At 38.4% G+C, this 21,788-nt stretch overlaps 1 protein-coding gene across 1 annotated transcript in view; it reads left to right on the forward strand.

Moving 5' to 3' along the window:
* LOC130917453 (rho guanine nucleotide exchange factor 26-like) overlaps positions 1 to 21,788 on the forward strand; it is a 63,814-nt gene that overhangs the window by 35,161 nt on the left and 6,865 nt on the right. The window contains exon 12 of the mRNA XM_057838857.1: positions 2,789 to 2,998. Within this exon, the coding sequence (XP_057694840.1) occupies positions 2,789 to 2,998 (210 nt within the window). The remainder of the gene's footprint in view (positions 1 to 2,788; positions 2,999 to 21,788) is intronic.

Raw genomic sequence — 21,788 nt, forward strand, 5'->3', positions numbered from 1 at the left:
TTTCGGATTTTATCTGTTTTATTGTTTTGTTTGCTGTCTGACTAATCGTGATGCGATGTTTCGTTTCTTTTTTTCTTTTCTTTTCTTCCTAATGTCATTGTATAATACTTTCCTGCCTTTTATTTACTATGTGCCATGTTTGTCTTTGTTGTAAAGCACTTTGGGGACCTTTCGGGTTTTGTAAAGGGCTATATAAATAAATTTGATTTGATTTGATTTGAAATAGCGTTACGCACAAAAATGTAAATTAAAAATTAAAGTTTATTATAAGCCAGATGAAGTCTCTTAACATTTACCACGTATGATGATGACGTTTTCTTTATGTTTTCCCCCTTTTCTTTGTTGGAAGCCTTCCTTCTTTGTTCCACATTGGATAGTCAACACTGCTACTAAGTGGTTTATTAAAGACTGAATTAGAAATTTGAAGAGTGAAGAAAAATTGTAATCTGTGTAATTGTAACCATCATTTTGTCTGCTGATACAGTACAACGTGGTTCTTTTCACATATTTTTTTTTACAACATTACTTTTTGGGAGTCAAAATATGTTAACAGATTTCTTTTTCAACATGACATCACTTTGGGGGCGGGATCATAATATTACAATGTTATTGTTAGATTTTTCGTTCAATATTTTGTCATGTTATCACTGACAAAAGGAAAGATTCTTGAAATGTTAGACATTCTCTTAATAACATTGTTCTTTACCCCCTTGTAATATAACTTTAATTTAGGGCTGCAGCTATCGATTATGTTAGTAGTCGATTAATCGATGAACTAGTTAGTTCGAATAATCGGATAAGGAACATTAAAAATTAAGATACCTGAGCTGACCCTCAAACGGTACTTGAAAAAAAACCTTTTTTTTTTTTTTATTTTTATTTTTTTACAATGCTCTTAACAAATGGTTCAGACATATACTGTATTCCCACAAAAAACGGCTAAATATATACACTAAATTGTGAATGCATTAAAAAAATGTTAGCTCAAACAAAAACTTAGCTTATGTTGGTCTTAACAGGGAGCAGTTGGATTCAGCCATGTGAAATGAGGCAGACCAGAGGGCAGTGTATCCACCCTAAGCAATAAAACCAAATGCAAACACTTTCAAAATAAACCATTACAACGCCACTTTAAACGATTACTCGAAGCAATAAAATTTAATTCGTATATTTTTTTCTAATCGAATACTCGAGTTAATCGATTCATCATTGCAGCACTACTTTGATTATAACATAAACTCTGATTTGATGATGATGATTTGTCTATTTGTTTTAATTTTATTATGTTTGAAAAACTGATGCCAGGCTTAAATACATAATTTTTCCATCACATGTTAGCATTAGCTTTGCACGTGGCTATCTACAGTATGCTAATCATTTTTGTTTCATTGCTACCTCTGTCATTGTTCAATTCTTATGTAAAAGCCTAAATTGTTTGGGATGGATGATTTGCGAACAATGGGAAGTGTAGAAGTGGGGGTTGGTCTTCAACAAGTGGTGTTGGTAAGCAATACTCCAATCTTGTTGAGACCCTCGAGAGTGTGACTAGTCTCCCTAACGTGTCGAAACCACGCTCCAAAGTCCGACTGTTGATGCATATAAGTGAGGCTTCAAACACAGAAGCACTGAGACGCCCTTGTATTTGTTTTGGAACAACCTGTGCATGCTCCCTAATGGATAAGCCGTCTCACGTGATGCTGCGTTCTCGTCCAGCAGCACCGCCAGCTCGGCTGTCGTTTCAGTCTCGAGTTGATAAAACCCACATGGGCTCGCCTTAAGCTCCTGTTCTCGGGCGCGCTACATAAACATGTTTCGCATGTCAGATTGCACAATTGGCCCCAGATGTTTCCTACCGAGCGGGTACGCTCACCGACAATAGCTTATATCCAGGGACAGGTACTCCAGGGAAATACAGGCTAAAAAAACAGGTTAAGTTTTAATTTTAACTGCCATAAAGTGTGGCATATAATGGAGCTGTTGATTTATGAGCTTCTCTGGGTGACCATTATTAAGTTTGCGGACTTTAGCCTCCGAGGGGTTTTAAATGTTATGGGTTAAAGAAATATGAGCTCTATTTAATGTTTTGATGAAAGGGGGTTAAATAAAATCTCCATCTGGAATTTCAGACTGTTTTTTCATGTCACTTTTCTGGGCATTGGCCTGAAACAAAAGTGGACAAGAAAAAATTCTGCCTTCGAGGATAGTACCAGAGCCGCAAAAAGAAATTAGAGGATTATGCTTTAGGGAATTCCGCAAAACAGAATGACGGAATGAAGTTGACCTGCTATTTTGTGAAGTTTAACAAACGGCAATACGTTTTCAGAAGTTTTTGCTATTGATTATTTTCTAGAGTAATCACTGCATATTCCTAAGTTACAATTTAAAAAATTCAAAATGGTATCATTGACGGTGAGAGATGTCCAATTGATTTGAACAGCGAGGGCTGGTAGTGATCATTCACTTTACGGCACTTAGAAATGATCATTCAATGCCAATCCTCCCCAGTATATGAGTTAGTTAGATTTTTCAAAGGGATGGGTAGGAAGAATCTGACCTTGCATTGTAAATTTTAATCTCGGAAGCAATTTAACAGGCACACAGCTCCAGTAGATGACAGTCATTCACTATTTAAGATGTGCAATCAGCCCAATTTGTGGGAAAAAGCTGCATTTCGTAACACATATCCATCTTCTACCGCCGATTACTAACACAGTAACAAAAAATAGTAGAATGACACTTTATTTACTGCAGTAGGTTGCTCTAAAAAAATCAAAATTCTCATCCCCAGCGAGGAGAGCTACACTGTCATCGACTACGCCCTGAGGGATGAGATCTGGGTTGGCTCAAGCCAACCTGAGGAGGTCAACCTGTCACCCGTTCGTGGAACCGCCGGCATGCTAAGCTCACGCCAAACTGGCGCCAACCACCTCTTCCGACTGCATTTCCTGAGCAATCACTCTGGCGAAAAGGTGCCCATGATCTTGGGGACGGAGCTACTGTGAGTATAAATAGACCATGGATAATACATAATGACTCCTAAAAAGTCATCATTTAACTGAAAAATTGATATATTAATCCTATTTATGTATAGGGATGGGAATCGAAATCCGATTCCAATTCCGAACCGGTTCCTAGTGTTTCGAGGCCTCGACATCACAATGAAAAACCATTAACGATCCCTTTAACGATTCCTAAAGTCGCGCATTGCGTCATCACGTGACGTGACGTGTCTTGTTGTCCAGACGCATCAAACTAGCATGGCGCCAAGAACCACTCGCTGCAAAGTTTGGCAACACTTCACCAGGAAAGAGGGTGAAAATGAAAGGTTACGATGGTTTAGCACGAGCATTGCAGCCGTAAACATAACAATGACAGTGAGTAGGTTCAAACGCTCGAAAGTGTGTGTTCACTTCACGAGGAAAAATGACAACAAAGCGACTTGCAGTCATTGCAAGGTGGAGATAACTGCATCGGGAGGGAATACGACTGTACTGTCCTTACCGAGACACTAAGGCTCAGTGCTGGCTATAGAGCTAGCTAAACTCCCAAATGACGATGCAGAAGACGTTGGTATAATTTGCTGACTTGATTCAACCATCACTTGAAGAGTGAAACTAAAAATAGAAGTGAAACAGATCAATTTCGTCCCCAATAACAAACAGGTTCGCATCAACGTAAATCAGCGATATTAGCTGCTAATACAGTAATAACAGAAACTGTTAGCATGCAATCGCTAGCATTAGCACATCGTTCAAACCACTACACAACTGGATTTAAGTGTCCGATCGCGAGTGGCAACACACAACAACAACAGAAAAGATGATACATACAGGCGTTGCATCTGTAGATATTTTACAAACATTAACAAAGAACGTAGGCTCGTAGCAGTGTTTCCCTCTCTCACTAACTCGCTCACTCGCTTGGATGCTTTGTAGCTGCACTTTTTCGCGTGTAAGCGCGCTCTTCTTCACGTGAGGGCATTCTTCTTCACGTGAGGAAGTGCAAGGGTGCCCCCACTTGTGCGTAAAAGCACCATAAAAACTAAAAGGCATGCATTTCAATATAATGGTAAATAATGCACTTTAACACATATTGCCAAAGGCAGAACAACGACCTATATGCCAATATATACCAATATTTTTTATTCCTATTAGAAAAATGTTTCAATAAAATGTTACACATTCTTGTGTATTTGCCACTTATTGCCACAGTTAACACTGAGGCTTTGGGCCTCTTTTGACCTCGTTGTGAGTTTGTAAGGTTGTGACTTCTGATTAAACAAAATCAATGCCAATCAAAACGTTTGTTGTTCTTTTTCCCCAAATTAGAATCGATAAAGAATCGAATCATTAAGCAATATCGATAATGGAATCGGAATCGTAAAAATCGTATCAATTCCCATCCCTATTTATGTACATGCAGCAAAGGCTTTTGGCTCTTCTTTTCAGCCAGCAAGTGTTGCAATTGTCAATCAGCCTGAAAGCATATTTCTGTAGAAACTAATACAACGAACAACATCACTCCTACGTCTTTGCGCCCATTTTGGGTTCACAGGGATATTTTGTTACGCCTCCATTGTCGCGGCATGACATTCACCTTTTACTGCCTCCTGTTAATGGGACCTCGGAAATAAAGTTTATTAGTCTGCTCAGCCATTTTGTCTTAGCTCATACTGTGAGGCAAACCGGCTGCTCCAGTGAATTGTTTTGTTGTTGGCCTTCCAACAAAGTTGTTAAAGTAGGCTAAAACTTCTTATTTTATAACATTACTGCATAAGTCTGTCTAAAAAGTACTTTCATTCGGATTAGTTTTATCTGCTTAGAAACTGTTTGTCTGAACTACCAGTTTCATCTCCCTTCTGTACAGTAAATAGAGTGAAGGGGGTTTGTTTAGACAGATTATGTAAAATACTCGTAAACAAAGGAGATCGGTCATATATTTGGTTCTGTACAGGGTTTATTTGTTCCAGCCTTGGTTTGAGAATGAACAGTCATACTTATTACCTCTCAGTGCCAAAATGACAGCGATGTACTTATGTTTAATCCATTTTAAGTGCTCAAATGAATTGGATGTCTATTACCGTCAATAGCAGTCAATGAGTTGACAGTAGCTAGAGGAAATGTTTAAAAACAAAATAATAATATTCTTAACTTTCATACAAGTGCAAAATGGCTAAATGCTGGCAACAGTAAAATGTAAAAAGTAATGGAGACCTGCTGTGGTTTGGGAAGTGAATCTCGTCACATAAAAAATACATAAAGTTTAAATATCTGTTCTTACTCCATTGTACACTGTCAGTTCTTACTCAGTTTTAAATCTTCTAGGTATATTTTTTTAATATTAATATTTTCAGTAAAAAACTTAAACTCCTGATTTTAGCTTTTCACTATTTGACCAAATGACTGAAGAGGTACCTCTTGTAAGCATTTGGGGGCCATATATGAGGAGCCATTGTGACGAGCATGACAAGTTTTGGCCATCTAAATGAGAGGTTACTGCCCTCACTGTGCACCGAGCAATGTGATGGAAACCCCCCTCATCCTTTGATAGCTTAGTGTTAGGGGGCCTTGGCAGGGATGTTACAGTGTGTCTGCACTGTGGTACTCTGGCAAGTGTCCATTCTTCCAGTGGTTGCATAGCAGCGTCCCATTGTTAAATGGGCTATTTCCCACGACCAGTTCCCTCATTCACACACGTGCACGTACACACACGTTGGTTCACTCCCCTAACATGTCTTCATCATCCCGTGTCTGTTCCATCTTTTGTTTTTGATCAAAAAATAAACTAGCTTGCACTTCCGATGCCCATTCTTCTCAAATTAGTGACTAAACATCACGTGACACATGGAAGTTTTCACCTATTAGTCATTCTAATTAAATTGGAACGTAGTATTGAAGCTCATTTAGGACTGCAGACCTCACTAGCTAGTAGGGATGGGACAATATACTCACTCACGATACGATGCACCTCAATATGCCAGGGTCACGATAGATTATAATACGATATAAAATCATGTTTAAAATAAAAAATGCTATGTAAATATAATTTATTTTTGTTTCAGTTGTACATGCAAATACAGTACAGACTCCAGTATAAAGCGGGTGCAAAACGCAATGGCAATCGCCTGTCATTTCACATTTTGTGAATTTTAGGCTGTCTAAAATGTTATCTAAAGCTTGGGAAATTAGCCCCCAAGAGAAAAACAAACCGTTTAAAGCCAGTATGGGAAAGCTATTACTGTAATTCTAAATTACATTGAATAACAAATTATCCTTATAGCACGTTTCTTTCTGTTCATATAATAAGACAACCACATTCACATTTTTTCTTAAAGGGATAAACATTATTATTTTGAGTTAAAATAATTTGATATTAAAACCCCTCTTGATGTTTTCGTTTATATACAATTTGTAAAATTAAGCAGGTCGCCATTGTTGTTGACGTCGCAGGGCAGTGACGTCACTGCGTTACGCTGCCGGGCTTCCAGAGTATGACTCTAGCGACATAAACATGTCATCTGTTCAGCACTTTCAATTTGAACCCGAAAGGAACATTAATGAGCATGACAGCACTGTTGCTATTACACAAAATGAGCAGCAAAAGCAAAATCAACAGGAAAGACGGGATAAGGGGACAAGAGTAAGACAAAACCGGTGTTCTGCCAAAATGTGCTACACCAGCGAAATGTCTACAAGAGGCGAATTTGACACCCACCGTGCGCTTTCAGCCTAATTTGTTTAGATGCATACAGACAGAACATACTAAAGCTGCCTTAACAAAAAACCTAAAAGTAGTTATATCCCATAGGGGCGGTTTAAATACACTATGTGACTAATGAGATCAACAGATCAACAATCTGCTTTAAAGCTACCACGAGAAAACACAAAGCTTAAAAGTATGAGAAGGAAGCACATGCAAAAAGTATTTTTGAGGCAATGAAAAGGTAATAAAAGACGCAATAAAACCACAAATAGCAATTACTCGCCGCTTTTAACCGATGTGCGCGTGTGTTGGACGTCCCGCCGCGTAGGAAGAAATTGCAGAATACTGGTAGTGTTCATCTAGAGACAGTGACAAACTACTTCATCACCCCAGTGTCCATTGCGCGCATAAAACATGGCGCCCTCCGTAGGTCAAAACATGTACTAAATATTATAGATCTTTAAATCCGTGACATATAACATATTTTAGTAAAAGAGAACAATTGTAGCTTATTAGAAAGACAACCTCTGCTGCCACCTGCTGTCAACACTGTTGTCATCCAACATTCCTCATACCTCCCTGCATGCATTGCGGCGCTACTGATGCAAATAATAGTCAAAGTTCATCTTTTGTGCTTATTATTTCTCCATTTACTGGTCCAGTCGTTTCATTAATTGGGAGTTATGCTATTTAGGTTGTTTTTATGTGATCATTTTACTTTCATTTTGAACCGCGAGTTTGAATGATCTGTGATTTATTCTTAATATTTATTTATTTATTTAATAGGGACAGTGCACATTGATGAACATCCAAAAAGATGTAAATATGCCAGATTGTAGCAAGAACATGCTAATTTACATCAGTAGTCCCTAAACAGGTGACACAAAGATACAAAAAGAAAAGAACTAACAAAAGATTACAATAAAACAACACAATACAATACGTTACTAAGGACTTAAAAGTCAGTGATTGCAAGTCTGATTTGCTTTCAACCACTGCTTGAGCTGAGTTTTGAAAGTTCGTATTGTGGGACATTGCCTGATGGCGAGTGGTAAACTGTTCCAGATTTTACTGGCCTTTACAGAGAGAGAATTGTGACCGAAGGCTGTTTTTCTGATTGGAACCTCACAGTCCCCTCTAGAGGAGGCCCTGGTCCCGAGACCTCTTTGAGCCCTTTTTTTTTTTAGAAAGTCCGACATGGGAGGTGGGGTAAATCCATGTAACACCTTGTACATTAGACAGGCAGTTTTTTAAAAAAAATTAAATTCTCAAGGCTCAATAAATAGTACTTTTTTAAAATGTTACACACATGAAATGACATTGGTTTTCTGGCAAAAAACCTTTAACGATTTCTTGTAGAGTGATTCTATGTTACTGCATGTATTTACACCTGCTAGTTACCAACAAGTAATGCAGTATTCAATGTGTGATAAAATCATTGAGTGTAGAAACATTCTAGCAGCCCCAAGTGTTATAAAAGATCTTATTTGTTTAAAATTATTCAAGTTGAATTTTACAGTGTTACAAATTCGTTTAATATGGCTTTTAAAAGAGAGTGTGGAATCAAGTGTAACTCCAAGGTACTTGAATTCGGAGACAATTTGTAGTTCCTGTCCTCCCAAAAATACGCCTGAACGTTTGATGTCCAAAGGTTTCTTTGTAAACATCATACAAACAGTTTTACTTGTGTTTAGTAAAAGGCACGATTTGTTGAGCCAATCATTTACAGGAATCATAGCCGATGTGAGAGCAGAAGCTGCGTCTTGAGTATTTTTTGCACTGGTGAAGATGACGGCGTCATCAGCATACATTTGAGATTCAACATTTACACATGAATTTGGCAGGTCATTAATATACAGAGAAAATAACAGGGGGCCAAGCACTGACCCCTGAGGCAGGCCAAAAGGGACATCCCGAAATGCTGACCTGACACCCCTAATGGCGACACACTGTCTCCTGAATTCTAAATAAGATTTTATCCATTGAATTGTGTCCAATCAAAAATTAAAATGGGTTATTTTAGACAGGAGAATGTCGTCATTTACGGTGTCAAATGACTATCTATTACTTGTCATTGGTTGTGAAATGGGTGGAAGCAGATTCTACTGCTTACGTACTGTAAGTGGGAACTGATCTTCCCTACCACTACCACACGGGTGCCACAAAACTGCTGTTCGCTGCATGTTAATGTTGTTGGGTCAGTACAGCAATCTGTCTAAAAAAAGAGGTGCTCAAGTCTGGTCCCCGAGAGCCCTTATCCAGCTTGTTTTACATGTCTCCCTCCTTTAACACACCTGGATCAAATGATCAGCTCATCAGCAAGCTCTGATAACAATCCTGCATAATAGATTTAGGTGTGTTGGAGGAGGGTGACATAGAAAACACCGGACTTGGGCACCCATATTCTAAAGAATTATTGTATCATATCAGGGGTGTCAAACCGGTCCTCAAAGGGCCGCAGTGGGAGCTGAATTTCATTCCAACCAAACGAGATGAATACCTTTTCAGCAATCTGGTGTCTTACAAGTGTAATCTGTTGATTGCAGTCAGGTGCTGCTTGTTTTAGCAGAAACCTCATTGGTTGAACTGTCTGTGCTGGATCTGTTGGGGGGAAAAGGCCTAGGACCCACTGCGGCCATTGTGGAATCAGATTGACACCCCTGTATTATATCATCTAAAATATATTACACTTCTGGTCTATGTTACTCTATTCATATGGCAGTGCACCTCGTCTATAGCTACATCTAGCCTATATACCCTACCCACCGACATCACAAAACCACGTGCTCGCTGTATGGTTCCGCCCACTTGTCCGTCATTTTGTCTCTGTATTAGCATTGGTTTCAATTGATCGAGGAATTTAAAATGCATTTCATGGAAGACCCGGTGCTTTCTGATGCCGTAAACTCACTGGATGTGTTGCATAAAAAGCGTTATGGAAAAGCTTCGTTCTATACAGTCGCCAGATCCATATTTGATGCCTAAATCGATGATTTTTGACCGGCTGCCTTCGCCGTCTCTGCCTGACCCTGATATTTACAACTATCTTGTTCACACAAAATCAGCCTTTTCTCACGAAAGTTTGAAAAACTTTAAGAGCTTGGAGGCTTATAAATGCTACGTTGCTGGTTGGGTGAAACAGGTCCTCGTACACGAAAATTCGGCAGGAATCTTGTGCTCGAAAGGTGAGTTACGAAATTTTCAATTCAAAATATTTTGTTCTTGCTAACATCCACTGTCAAGTCTAATGTATTTCATGTCATTTGTCAGTGGAGCTAGAGCTTTTAATGTTTATATGGTTTAGCGATAGCACTCTCACTACATACATACGTGTATGTTGTCGGCGATTAGCCTAGCAATGATCTTAATTGTGGTTGTCAGCCCAAAACCCTCTAAATATATATTAAATGCATCTTACCAGATATAAAATGACTACTACATAATCTGTGGTAATCGTTTGGAGCCCAGTTTTCTCGTCGAATTGCAGCAGCCCATCTCGCTCTCTCCTCTCCGTGTCTCTCGGAATCCGGTAGAACTTCAAGTCTCTCCGTCTATCTTCTCTGTTATTGCAACCGACCGCCACACACGCCTTCACCATTTTGATTATTAATGTTAACGAGCAGAAAAACACGCCGTAAATAGGAGGAATGTACGTAGCCGTAACAGGTCAACACGATGTGTTGACGGACAACTGGGCGGCACCAGTCAGGAGAGCGGAGTTATGACGTCACGTGGGTAGGGTCTATACTTCCTTTTTTTTCCCAAGCTCAATGCGTATCATCACGTTTTGTATCGCGATGTCACCAGATGATATTGTGTCCCAAATCTGCTAAGTTTTGTCTTGTGAAGAAATGATTCATTGATAACTAGGGCTGTCAAAATTATCGTGTTAACAGGCGTTATTTAATTTTTTAAATTAATCACGTTAAAATATTTGACGCAATTAACGCAGATGCACCGCTCAGACAGATTTAAATGACAGTACAGTGAAACGCTCACTTGTTGTGTTTTATGGAGTTTTGCCGCCCTCTGCTGGCGCTTGGGTGCGACTGATTTTATAGGCTTCAGCACCCATGAGCATTGTGTTAGTAATTATTGACATCAACAATGGCGGGCTACTAGTTTATTTTTTGATTGAAAATTTTACAAATTTTATTAAAACGAAAACATTAAGAGGGGTTTTAATATAAAATTTCTTAACTTAAAAACTTGTACTAACATTTTTCTTTTAAGAACTACAAGTCTTTCTATCCATGGATCGCTTTAACAGAATGTTAATAATGTTAATGCCATTTTGTTGATTTGTTGTTATAATAAACAAATACAGTCCTTATGTACCGTATGTTGAATGTATATATGCATCTTGTGTCTTATCTTTCCATTCCAACAATAATTTACAGAAAAATATGGCATATTTTATAGATGGTTTGAATTGCGATTAATTGAGATTAATTACGATTAATTAATTTATAAGCTGTAATTAACTCGATTAAAAATTTTAATTGTTTGACAGCCCTATTGATAACTTAAGGCACTGATTAGGTGGGTACATTGTGAACCTTGGTTAACTCATTAGCTACGATTCATGGTGAAGTAAGTTAAGTGATAAATAGACTGATCTGGAATTGGATGGTTGGAGTCTTAGATACATACATATTGGTCTACACACCCCTGTTTGAATGCTGGGTTACAGTGAGATATTTTTTTTCAAAAGAAGAAAGATTTTTACAAGTGTTGGTGAGATTTTGTTATGGTCGGATGAAATCAGGATAGAGCATTTTTTTGTCGTTATTCAAAAAGGTGGGTTTCCAAAGACAATGCTGCTCAGCAACAAAGAACAATACTTCTATACTTTACTTCCAATGAAGTGAAGTATGGTTGTGGCAGCATCATGCTATGGGGCTGTTTTTCATGATATTGTAGGGAATTATGTAGGGTGTACACACATGTGCTACCACACTATCGCAGTCAGTCGCTTATTAACCTCACCCGAACAATAAACATAAGGTTAAATGATCCATCAACCCAATGTTATTATATTGGCATATGTATTTATATTAGTGCTGTCAAATGTATCGCATTAACGGGCGGCAATTAATTTTTTTGAATAATCACGTTAAAATATTTGATGCATTTAACGCATGCGCGGAATGACCCGCTCATGCATTGCTTCAAACAGATTAGAATGACGCCGTTTTTTGCATATTGAGAGCTAAGAGGCAGAGAAAGGCGAGTGGACACAGGCGTTCATTGGACCGCGCCGTTTATTGGCATAAGCTTCGGCAACTCCTTTACAACAAACATAAGTATCATTTAGTGAAAGCACAACAAAAATAATATTCCTATCTCTCAAAAAAAATGTTCACTTAAAGAAAAGAGAACTGGCATTCCCAATGAAAATAGCTACGCAAAATACACACAAAAGGTACTCAGACATTGGTCAAACTTCATTCAAACATTTCGTTTAGCTCAGTACTTCTCGAATAGTGGGGCGCGCCCCCCCAGGGGGGCGCAGAGCGATGCCAGGTGTGGCGCATGTGACCTCGGGGAACATGCTTTTTTTTTTTCTTTTTTTGCGTACTAGAATAAAGTGTACTTGCGCATCCACTCAGTGGGTGGCAGTGGCGCTCTCATTTTCAAAGTGCGCGCAGTATTTTGCGTATCCGCCCGAGAAGTGCCATTTTCGGCTTGGGATCGTCACGACGACCGCCCTCACCTACGGTTCTCCCTTGGCCGCCGAGAATGCGCTTTTTTCAGGCCGGTTGCCTTTTGGCTTTGACATTTAATACAGTGGTAGGTGAGGAAAGACCAGTGTTTACTGTGTCTAAAAATGATTATAGCGGACTGCCGGAAGCCAAATCAATTAAGACGCCACTTAAAGACATTAGACCCCAATCTCATTGATAAGCCACTTGGTTGTTTTTCAGCGAAAACGTGCCGAATATTGCCAATAATCGTCCAGCTTTGTCAGTGTTATAAGTAAACCAGTGAGCACTGTTAGCATGCTCAGTGGAAAATAACCCCACACCATTGCAAACTGGAGGTGATACTGAGAGCAGCGAGCAGCGAAAATAAAAACTCTTTTTGTTTTCTTCTATTCAGTTTTGTTTTTTCGGTCAAATTTTTGGCATATTGTCCTCATGAGTTAATGTTTCTAATCAATTTGAATTTGTTATTATTTACTGATTTTATTTTTCAGTATCAAATGTTAAAAATGTACCTTGGGTGTATTTTTACAGTTTGGATGTGACTTTTTTTTTTTTTAATTCAGGCAAATTGATGCGCGTTAAGTCTTTTCTGTTACAAACAAAACATTAGCCACGTTTACATGCTGACTTTTATTCATACCGATTCAAATCATTCCGAATGTAAATTTCACATCAGCTGTTTACATGTCACGTCATCTATTCCGATCCAGCGCTTACATGTGTCTCCCTTTATTCCGAAAGGACGTTTGACAACTGCCGTCTGACATGCGCAGATTAATCAAAACAAAGCGTCACGTTGCAAAACATGGAGATCGATCGTCAGATCAGCTGTTGTTTTAACTTTTCGAGTGGAAACAAAACTTCAGAATGACACGCCGTTCATTTAAAAAGTTGTGTGGGTGCGCTGTGCATGTGCTTGGAAGCCATGTTGCATGTGACGTTACTTACGTCACCAAGTGACGTCACCACGTCAGTACGGAGCATGTGCAGAAAGAACGCAACCAGACACCATTCCGCTTCCCTGTTTACATGATATAATTTTACTTCTAATCGGTTTGGGAAAAGGAATATTCCACCCCTGTGAATCGGAATAAAATTCCATTCGGTTTGGGCCTGTTCATTCCGAATGAGGTGTTTATATGGAACACATTTATTCGGTTTGAACAAATATTCCGATTGTAATTGGAATATTTGGCTCCATGTAAACGTGGCAATTGTTGATAAAGTTATACTTTATAAGTTGATCTCTGTTATTTTCTGTAATAGAAAAAAAGGACACAATGTGAGGCAGAGGCGTACTTATAATAGTAATATTATAGACAAATGATACTATTTACAGTGGTGGCAAAGTTTTGGGGGGGGCGCGAAACATTTACGTCTTCCTTGGGGGGGCGTAACAGAAAATAATTGAGAAGCACTGGTTTAGCTCAACAAATACACAGGATGGCAATTTTTAGTCACAACATACAAGCTATCAGAGGTCTTGTACGTTGTGAAGCCAGCACTCAAATGACCGTGAAGTACAATGGATGGACAAGTAAACAGGGAACTACGGCGTCAGTCGAGGGACAAAACACACTCATTGGCTTGATTTCTAAGTAATTTAAAACTCGCCATTGACACCTTGTGGTATTTCAATCGCTACCTTATGTAGTTAAAGACACTGTGGAAGAACGGCAGGGAGCCCGTGTGACGTCACCACTCGGCAACGTCAACAATGGCGAGCTGCTAATTTATTTTTTGATTGAAAATTTTACAAATTTTATTAAAACGAAAACATTAAGAGGGGTTTTAATATAAAATGACTTTAACTTGTACTAACATTTATCTTTTAAGAACTACAAGTCTTTCTATCCGTGGATCCCTTTAACAGAAAGAATGTTAATAATGTTAATGCCATCTTGTGAATTTATAGTTATAATAAACAAATACAGTACTTATGTACAGTTTGTTGAATGTATATATACCCGTCTTGTGTCTTCTTTCCATTCCAACAATAATTTATAGAAAAATATGGCATATTTTAGAGATGGTTTGAATTGCAATTAATACAATTAATTAAGTCTTAAGCTATGATTAACTTGATTAAAAATTTTAATTGTTTGACAGCCCTAATTTATATTATATATTTAATATATTTTTATTCATAAATAGTGCCTCAAATAAGTTTTATTTTGAAAATAGGGTGGATCCACCTGCTTATGCTTTAGATGAAAACTATCCATGGCACACAAAAAGAAATGCTACCAGAAAAACCTTGAGTGACAATATTGAGTGCAAGTCTGGTTTAGGGGGGAGTAGATTTGCCATTGTTGTCCAGCTTCTGTGTCCTTTTGTTTCTGTGGCGGGCGCACGCTAGCGTGACCCCATTCTCCGGTCAGTGAATAACTCATAGTCTCCAGGCTGGAACGGAGACACTGTCGCACACAAGTGTTGAGCAGAATAACACAGTTGTTTGTCAAATGTGCAATTCCAACACATAACAGTAATGGTTATGCAATAGCCTGTATTGGAGGAAGGCGTTGTGCACTACTGTTTCAAATTTCTTGTTCTTCGCTACCATATGATTCCACTTATGGGATTGTTATGCTGTTCATTTGTGATTTTCCCACTCGAAAGGAATGAACACAGGCCAATAACCTGTTGAATTTTGGTGTGGATTTACGTACATGTGGCTCCAATGAGTTATGGTTTAGTCAGACGTTATATCTGTACTTCCATCTTAATGAATAGTTATAAACAAGAACCAAGTGGTGGTTCTAGAGGACTACATGCACAAAAGAGATTTGCAATTGTAAGTTAAAATACTGAACAGATATAAGATGAGCATATTTGTAAATTCTTGGTAACCTACACTTCATGGGGCATTTGTGAGATCCAAATTGATAACGATCACATTTTGAAAACTCACCCCCCAAAGTTTCACCCCATGAATTATGTATGTCAAACATGAGTAAACCCACGAAAAAATGTTAAAAGCCCATGCCTGAAAAGGTACAGGTTTCCTGTAATTTTGGTTTTATGTCTATTTTAGTCATTTTATCCATTTCCGTGCGACCTCAAAATAGACCTTTAGAGATTTTGTCTGTTTGCAATCTAAGTTTACCCACCAATACTATTAAAGATAAGTGACGCTACAGTGCAAAAAAAAAGGGTACTTTTTGTCAATCTTTGTAGATTGAGCACTGCTATGATCTTTATTGAGTCAAGGGCATTGCTTGAATTTGAACGGTTCTGATTTCAATTCAACGTTTCGACTCCGGTTCCAAGCAATGCTCGATTACGATTCTTCTAATTGGCAGGATCAAAAAAATTGCATAGTTTATATTATTTCTTACATCTTGATTAATTTATTAAATTATATGAACTTTCAATCAATTATGAATTTCTCACAGAGCTATTTTTAACTTGTATATAAATATCAGTCTTTGAACTTGATTATGATGAAGTTTCTTTCCACTGTGTTCCACTGAGTGCACTTTGACAAGGATGTTTTTTTTTGTTTTTTTTTTTAAAAGCTCACAGAAAAAACATTCACAAATATTCTTTTGCCTATGTTTTAGAGTGTCTTATGCTGCATGCATTTTTAAATGTTTTTGAGTTCCCACTAATGGGCTAATCCAGTTCAGAATATTAAGCAAACAAACAAAAAAACAAACCAGTCAAGATTAGCACCGGATACAATCTAAAATCAGAACGTTTTTGTTGAGTAAAATGATCATATCTGCCTTCTCGGGCAGTAAGCGTGAGCGTTTTGGGTTCATTGGGTGTAGATAAAGCTTGAACGCATAAATATGAGAAAGCAAGAAAAAGTTGCAAATATTACGTAGGGTTAAGGTAGCTGTGAGCCACTTCGCACTTTACATACATGTACCTTAGCTGAGAGCTACCACGAAGCATTAGTATATATTTTTTTCTATTGATTATAATTTAATGTAGATGAGGCAAAATGATAAGGATTTCATTATTTGTAAAACCAATTCTAAAACAAAAGATGCTTTTAACGCTGTTGATTTTAACGGAGGCAGCAACGTGCTATGTAAAGTATGTAGCTGCTTAGCCCGATGTAATAATACGACCTATTCTCGTACCATTCCATCCCATCCATCCATCCATCCATCCATCCATCCATCCATCCATCCATCCATCCATCCATCCATCCATCCATCCATCCATCCACCGCTTAATCTGGGGTCTGGTCGCGGGGGCAACAGAAGACAGACGTCATTTATTGTTTTACTTACCTGGTTCTGACTGGTTAGAGGACCGGCGCAGCACCCAGCTATGCCCTACTTGGCACTTGCATTCCATGAAGCTAGAGGTGTTTCATCTTATTGGTTGTGCAGCCACCTTTGAATAATATAGCTGTGTTGCAAATGTTGCACTGAGCTTACAGGTCATTTTTCTTCGTGAAGTTCAGCCAAACATTTGAACGCCACCGCACCATGTCCATTGTTGAAATCAAGCTGTAATGCACAAACACACGCTTCATGTCGCTTCTTCTTCGTGGTGTTCGGCAGCTATTTTTTTCCGTATGGCGGTCAAGGCATCGAAACATGGAATCAAAATGTTAAAATTCAGATGGTTCCAGGAGATTCGGAGTGTTAGTCCCATCGATGCTCGATGCCCAACCCTAGTCAAGACATGTTTTTTATTGGGACAATTTCATTGGTCTCATTGCATTGGTTTAAATACCATGAAGATGCTTCACTAATGGGAACTCTTTGCTCCAATACAGGAGTTTCCCTTCACGCCGAGAGACATGTTATGTTTTTGTCAATCGTAGGAAAGCACATTTGACCCTTTCTTTAGCCCACGGAACTGTTGGGCAAACACACTGATGTGGGGAACAGAGATGAGGAAGGAAGGATAGAAGAAAACTGTCATCGCTTTTTATCTAGTCGGGAAAGAGGTTGCACATTGCACATAGGCAGGGGTGTAAGAAGATCCCCTGATAATGGATTTATGATGCTTCACATTCTCTAGCTCTTTAGCTATTCACCTAACCAGCCCCACACCTGTCTCCGTATAAACACATAAACATACTCCTACGTCATGTACATATCACAGATAACCATTAAAGTGCTTGTCACTGACATGCATGTACATGATGTGCATTCGAACGTGTCACTATAATGACTAGCTGCTGTCTTTCCCTACTACATCAAGTCACATTTTTGACACATATGCTAATGCTGCTAGTGCTAGTGTATCCTCTTTCTAAAGGAAAAGAGGAATATGGTTGTATTCAAGGCTGAGGGTTAATCAGTTACAAAGCCATCATCTCGTGATAAGAATTTGCAACAGTGCAGTGATGTTGCTAAAGTTAAACCATGTGTTGACTTGAGTCACACTAGTAGGCCACCTAAGATACCATAAGGTCAAAAGTTGTGGGTCATATACAGGAAGGAGCCAAAAGGAGCATATAAGTCAGCTGGAGCCGACACACACAATTCTCAAGAGACCACACTTAAAGTAGTGTGCCATTTTGGTCCGAAGTAACCATCTTATAGTCATTTTGTTTCAAACAGAGATGAGAATTGTGTAATCGACAAGAACTAGCTGAAAGGGCTTCAAAGAACAGACCCAAGTCTTGAAACAATGCTAAAACAATCACGCTAAGTTTAATGAAGACTCAAAATTTTAGTATGTTGGGTTGTGACCAGTCCAGGGTGAATGCCACCTCTCATCCAAAGTCAGCTAGGTTGGACTCCAGCTAACCAGTGAACCTAATGGAGACAAGTGCTCGTCTAAAAGTAGTCCATATAAGGCCTGTTTTATTTTATCTTATTTTTTATTTATTATGACCCTTGACCATTGAGGCAGGCAACGTAAGGACCATTCCACACGTGTCCAAGAAAGGATCACAAGGCAAAGTGTACAATTAAAAAACAATAATCCAAGATGACTCACATATGATTTATATACTTTACGTATAAAAGCACAGGCTTTATATTTTTCAGCATACAGTGGTACCTCTACATTAGGGGTGCACGATATCCATTTTTTGAAACCGATATCGATAACTTCCTGCTCCTCAAGGCCGATACCGATACGATAATCGATAATATATATCTCATTTTTCAATGTATATTCACCTGAGTTTTTGAACACCTGTACAGTACGTCAAAAATACTAGTGGTTGATTTAGCTTGGATTTGCCTTTGACCCAACCAGAATTTTCATGATGACATGAACATTATTATAATGAAAAAAACAAAAAAGGTAACTAAACTTTGCATACTGGAAAAAAAGGAGTGGAAACAAACGCACAAATCCCAATCAGACACCGTGCCAAAAATATTATTAAAAGGGCCGATAATATAATATGTTATCGGATTTATTGGAATGGCGTCATAATTCCTATTATCGGACCGATAATTATCGGACTGATCATTATCGTGCACCTCTACTCTACATACGAAGTTAATTCGTTCCAGGACCTAGTTTGTAAGTCGAAATGGTCGTATGTTGAGCAGGATTTTCCCATAAGAATACAATATAATTCCATTAATTTGTTCCACAGCCCGAAAACCTACACTAAATCCTTAATAAATACTGCTGGTTCTATTACAAATGACAATTACACATAGCAAAACAAATAAATTATAAGTAATAATAATAACAATATTAATAATTTCTGTAATAATGTAACAATTCAGGTACTAATGTGGTGGATGTGTTTTGCGTGATGTACCTGAACGCACTGTGTGGCTGGTGTCACAGAGATAGGTGCAGCAGAGATTTATCTTTCTCTTTTAACCCCATATTGCCAAATGTATCACTTTTGATACACCTAAAGTTTCATGATTTTTAAACTAATTAAGAATTTTGACATTTCTTTTTAGAAAAAAAATGATGAATGCAAGTCAACACATGCATCTGCAGGTTCCATGAAAAAAACAAACAGGATTTAGCAAGGGTTATATATATCCGAGTGCTTATTACACATATTCATTTTGACTTTTCTTTTTACAAATTTGGAAAAAAAGGTTTTATTACGACCTTATTTTTCACATTTTGGGATTCTCTGATGATTGCTTCATATTGCTGGCATTAAGGTGTTCTGTTGTCTGTGTCAGCTGCAGTGGACAGTAGGCGTGTTGTGCACGAGTTTTGGAATAAATGATTAAAAAACCTGACGAAGCTGGCGATTTCTTTGGCGATGTTACAACAATAATAGTCACCTTAACTTATAAAGACTGGCGAACGGACGTCAGAGGAGGACCATCGAGATTGCAGACATTCTACGTCCGTATTTTCAAGCCAGGTCACAGATGCGCACACCACGCACATATTTATCTATCATTTCCATCTTCATTCCAATGGTAAGCGTCACCTTTTTTCACCACCTGCACGAACTTTGGAACCTGTGTTGATTTCTCTAACAAGAAAATCCGCTGTGTGACTGTCTTGCGTCAAAACATAAAAACTGCAGTGCTGTCATAAATCGTATTTCAAGCATGTCGTCGGATGAAGAAACAAATGGCGAGTCAAATTTTAAGTCGGATGTTGAAAAGATCGTGTGACAAAGCGATCGTATGTCGAGGTACCACTGTATTTCTTATGTTTTAACGCTCATGCTCATCTATTCATTTAAATCTCACGCAGCAAGATTCTACCCCGCAGTGGGATGTGGGAACAGGTAAAAACGAGAGCTTAAGTTACATGGATCTTGATCTGTTTGGCTCCGCCCATCATACGTGTGCATTTCCTTCCCATGGATGAGACGACACAAAAAAAAAAAGCATTTCAAAGTCTCTCGGTGGCCTCCTGAGACTTTACCTTTGTGCTGCTTCTGTTCAACTTGTCGGCCTGACAACACACCTCTTTCTTTTGCAAACCTGCTGAGCCGCTCAAATTTACTCAATAAGGCCCATTCTGTTCGCTCTCTCAACATTCAGCACACACACTCACTGAACTTTTTCTTAGGAAGACTGAAGAATCTAATAATGAAAAGCTGCTTATATGAAAACATATTGTTTTTGATATTTTGATTGACATTGAGAGAGAGCTGTTCCTTAATATTTTTTATAATTGTGATTATCTGTTTGTAAATTTCAGCACCCATGAGGCATCATAATAAATGTTTAAAACACATTAATGACGCACTACAAACTACAATCATAAAACAAGAATTTCAAGTGAGTCATCTAGCTAGTCAAACATTAATAGACCATATTCAATGTGGAATTATGTTCTCTCTTTTCTTAATATGGTGACTTCATTTTGATATATATATCATTACTCTTAAGACTGTGCTCAGAATTTAGTTTGCGCATAAAAATGACACATGCTTTATTTTTACATTGTTTCCTTTTGTTTGACTTCTTTACTCAGTGGCTATTTTACTGATGAAAATTATTCATTAAAAATTTCGGATTCCTTGTGTTTAAATATTTTCCGATAACGCATGCCTGCCAAATTTTCACTCATTGAACTCATAGGCTGCCCATTGAAGGTGCCAGACGTCTGATGCCAGAAATGTCAGGTGTGTCAGCCATAATGAAATGGACGTATACCGTAATTAAAAAAAAAAAAAAAAAAAAATCCACTTATATGCCGTACCTGACTATAAGTCGCAGGTGTCCATCTCTTAACATTTACATACAACATGGGTAAACATCAACCATGAGAGACAGAATGTGGGAAAAAAAACAGAAAATCACATTGTTTGATTTTTATTTATTTATTTTTATTTTTTTTTTTTTTAAACCTGCCCTGTTCAGCTGTTTGACACAGAGAATGGAAGTCTAAGTGCCCGGATTCTGAACAGTTTTAATGTTTCACATTGAGAGTCTGACATACTCCCATTGTGATCATTCAAAATACCTTTTTATTATGACAAAGCAGCGAACAGGAAGGGATTATGGGGGGACAGAAGAAAAGAAATACAAGAGAAGAAAGAAAAGAAACACATACACAAACAACAACAAGAAATACATTGAACATCTAAACTAGTTACTAATATGCTGGTGCTATCGTCAGCGAGATGTATTTCCGGTTTACACCATGTGGGGGCCTATTGGCCAGTGAAAGAGGAGAATGGGGGTGGGGGTGTCTATAAGACTATAAGCTAAGTGATTGAAAGGGGGTAGAGTGTACACAAATCAGTTCTGTGATCTAGAACCCAGTAATCGTGTGAATCTCTTATGAGTGTAAGCCCGTTGGCGACCAACCCTACGCCGCCGCATCGCCAATCCCGGCACCGGAACCCCCAACCGGAGCATGCCCTACCACATCCAGCAGCACGCAAGCCCCACCGGGCGCGCGACAGCCACACAGACGGGCGGAGAAATTGTCAAACATCAAACATTGTTTGATTTTTAAAGAATTCATTTCCAAATTAGAGTAGAAAATAAGTATTTGGTCACCTAC

The sequence above is a fragment of the Corythoichthys intestinalis genome, chromosome 6 (genome assembly GCF_030265065.1).
Source record: "Corythoichthys intestinalis isolate RoL2023-P3 chromosome 6, ASM3026506v1, whole genome shotgun sequence".
Taxonomy (NCBI): domain Eukaryota; kingdom Metazoa; phylum Chordata; class Actinopteri; order Syngnathiformes; family Syngnathidae; genus Corythoichthys; species Corythoichthys intestinalis.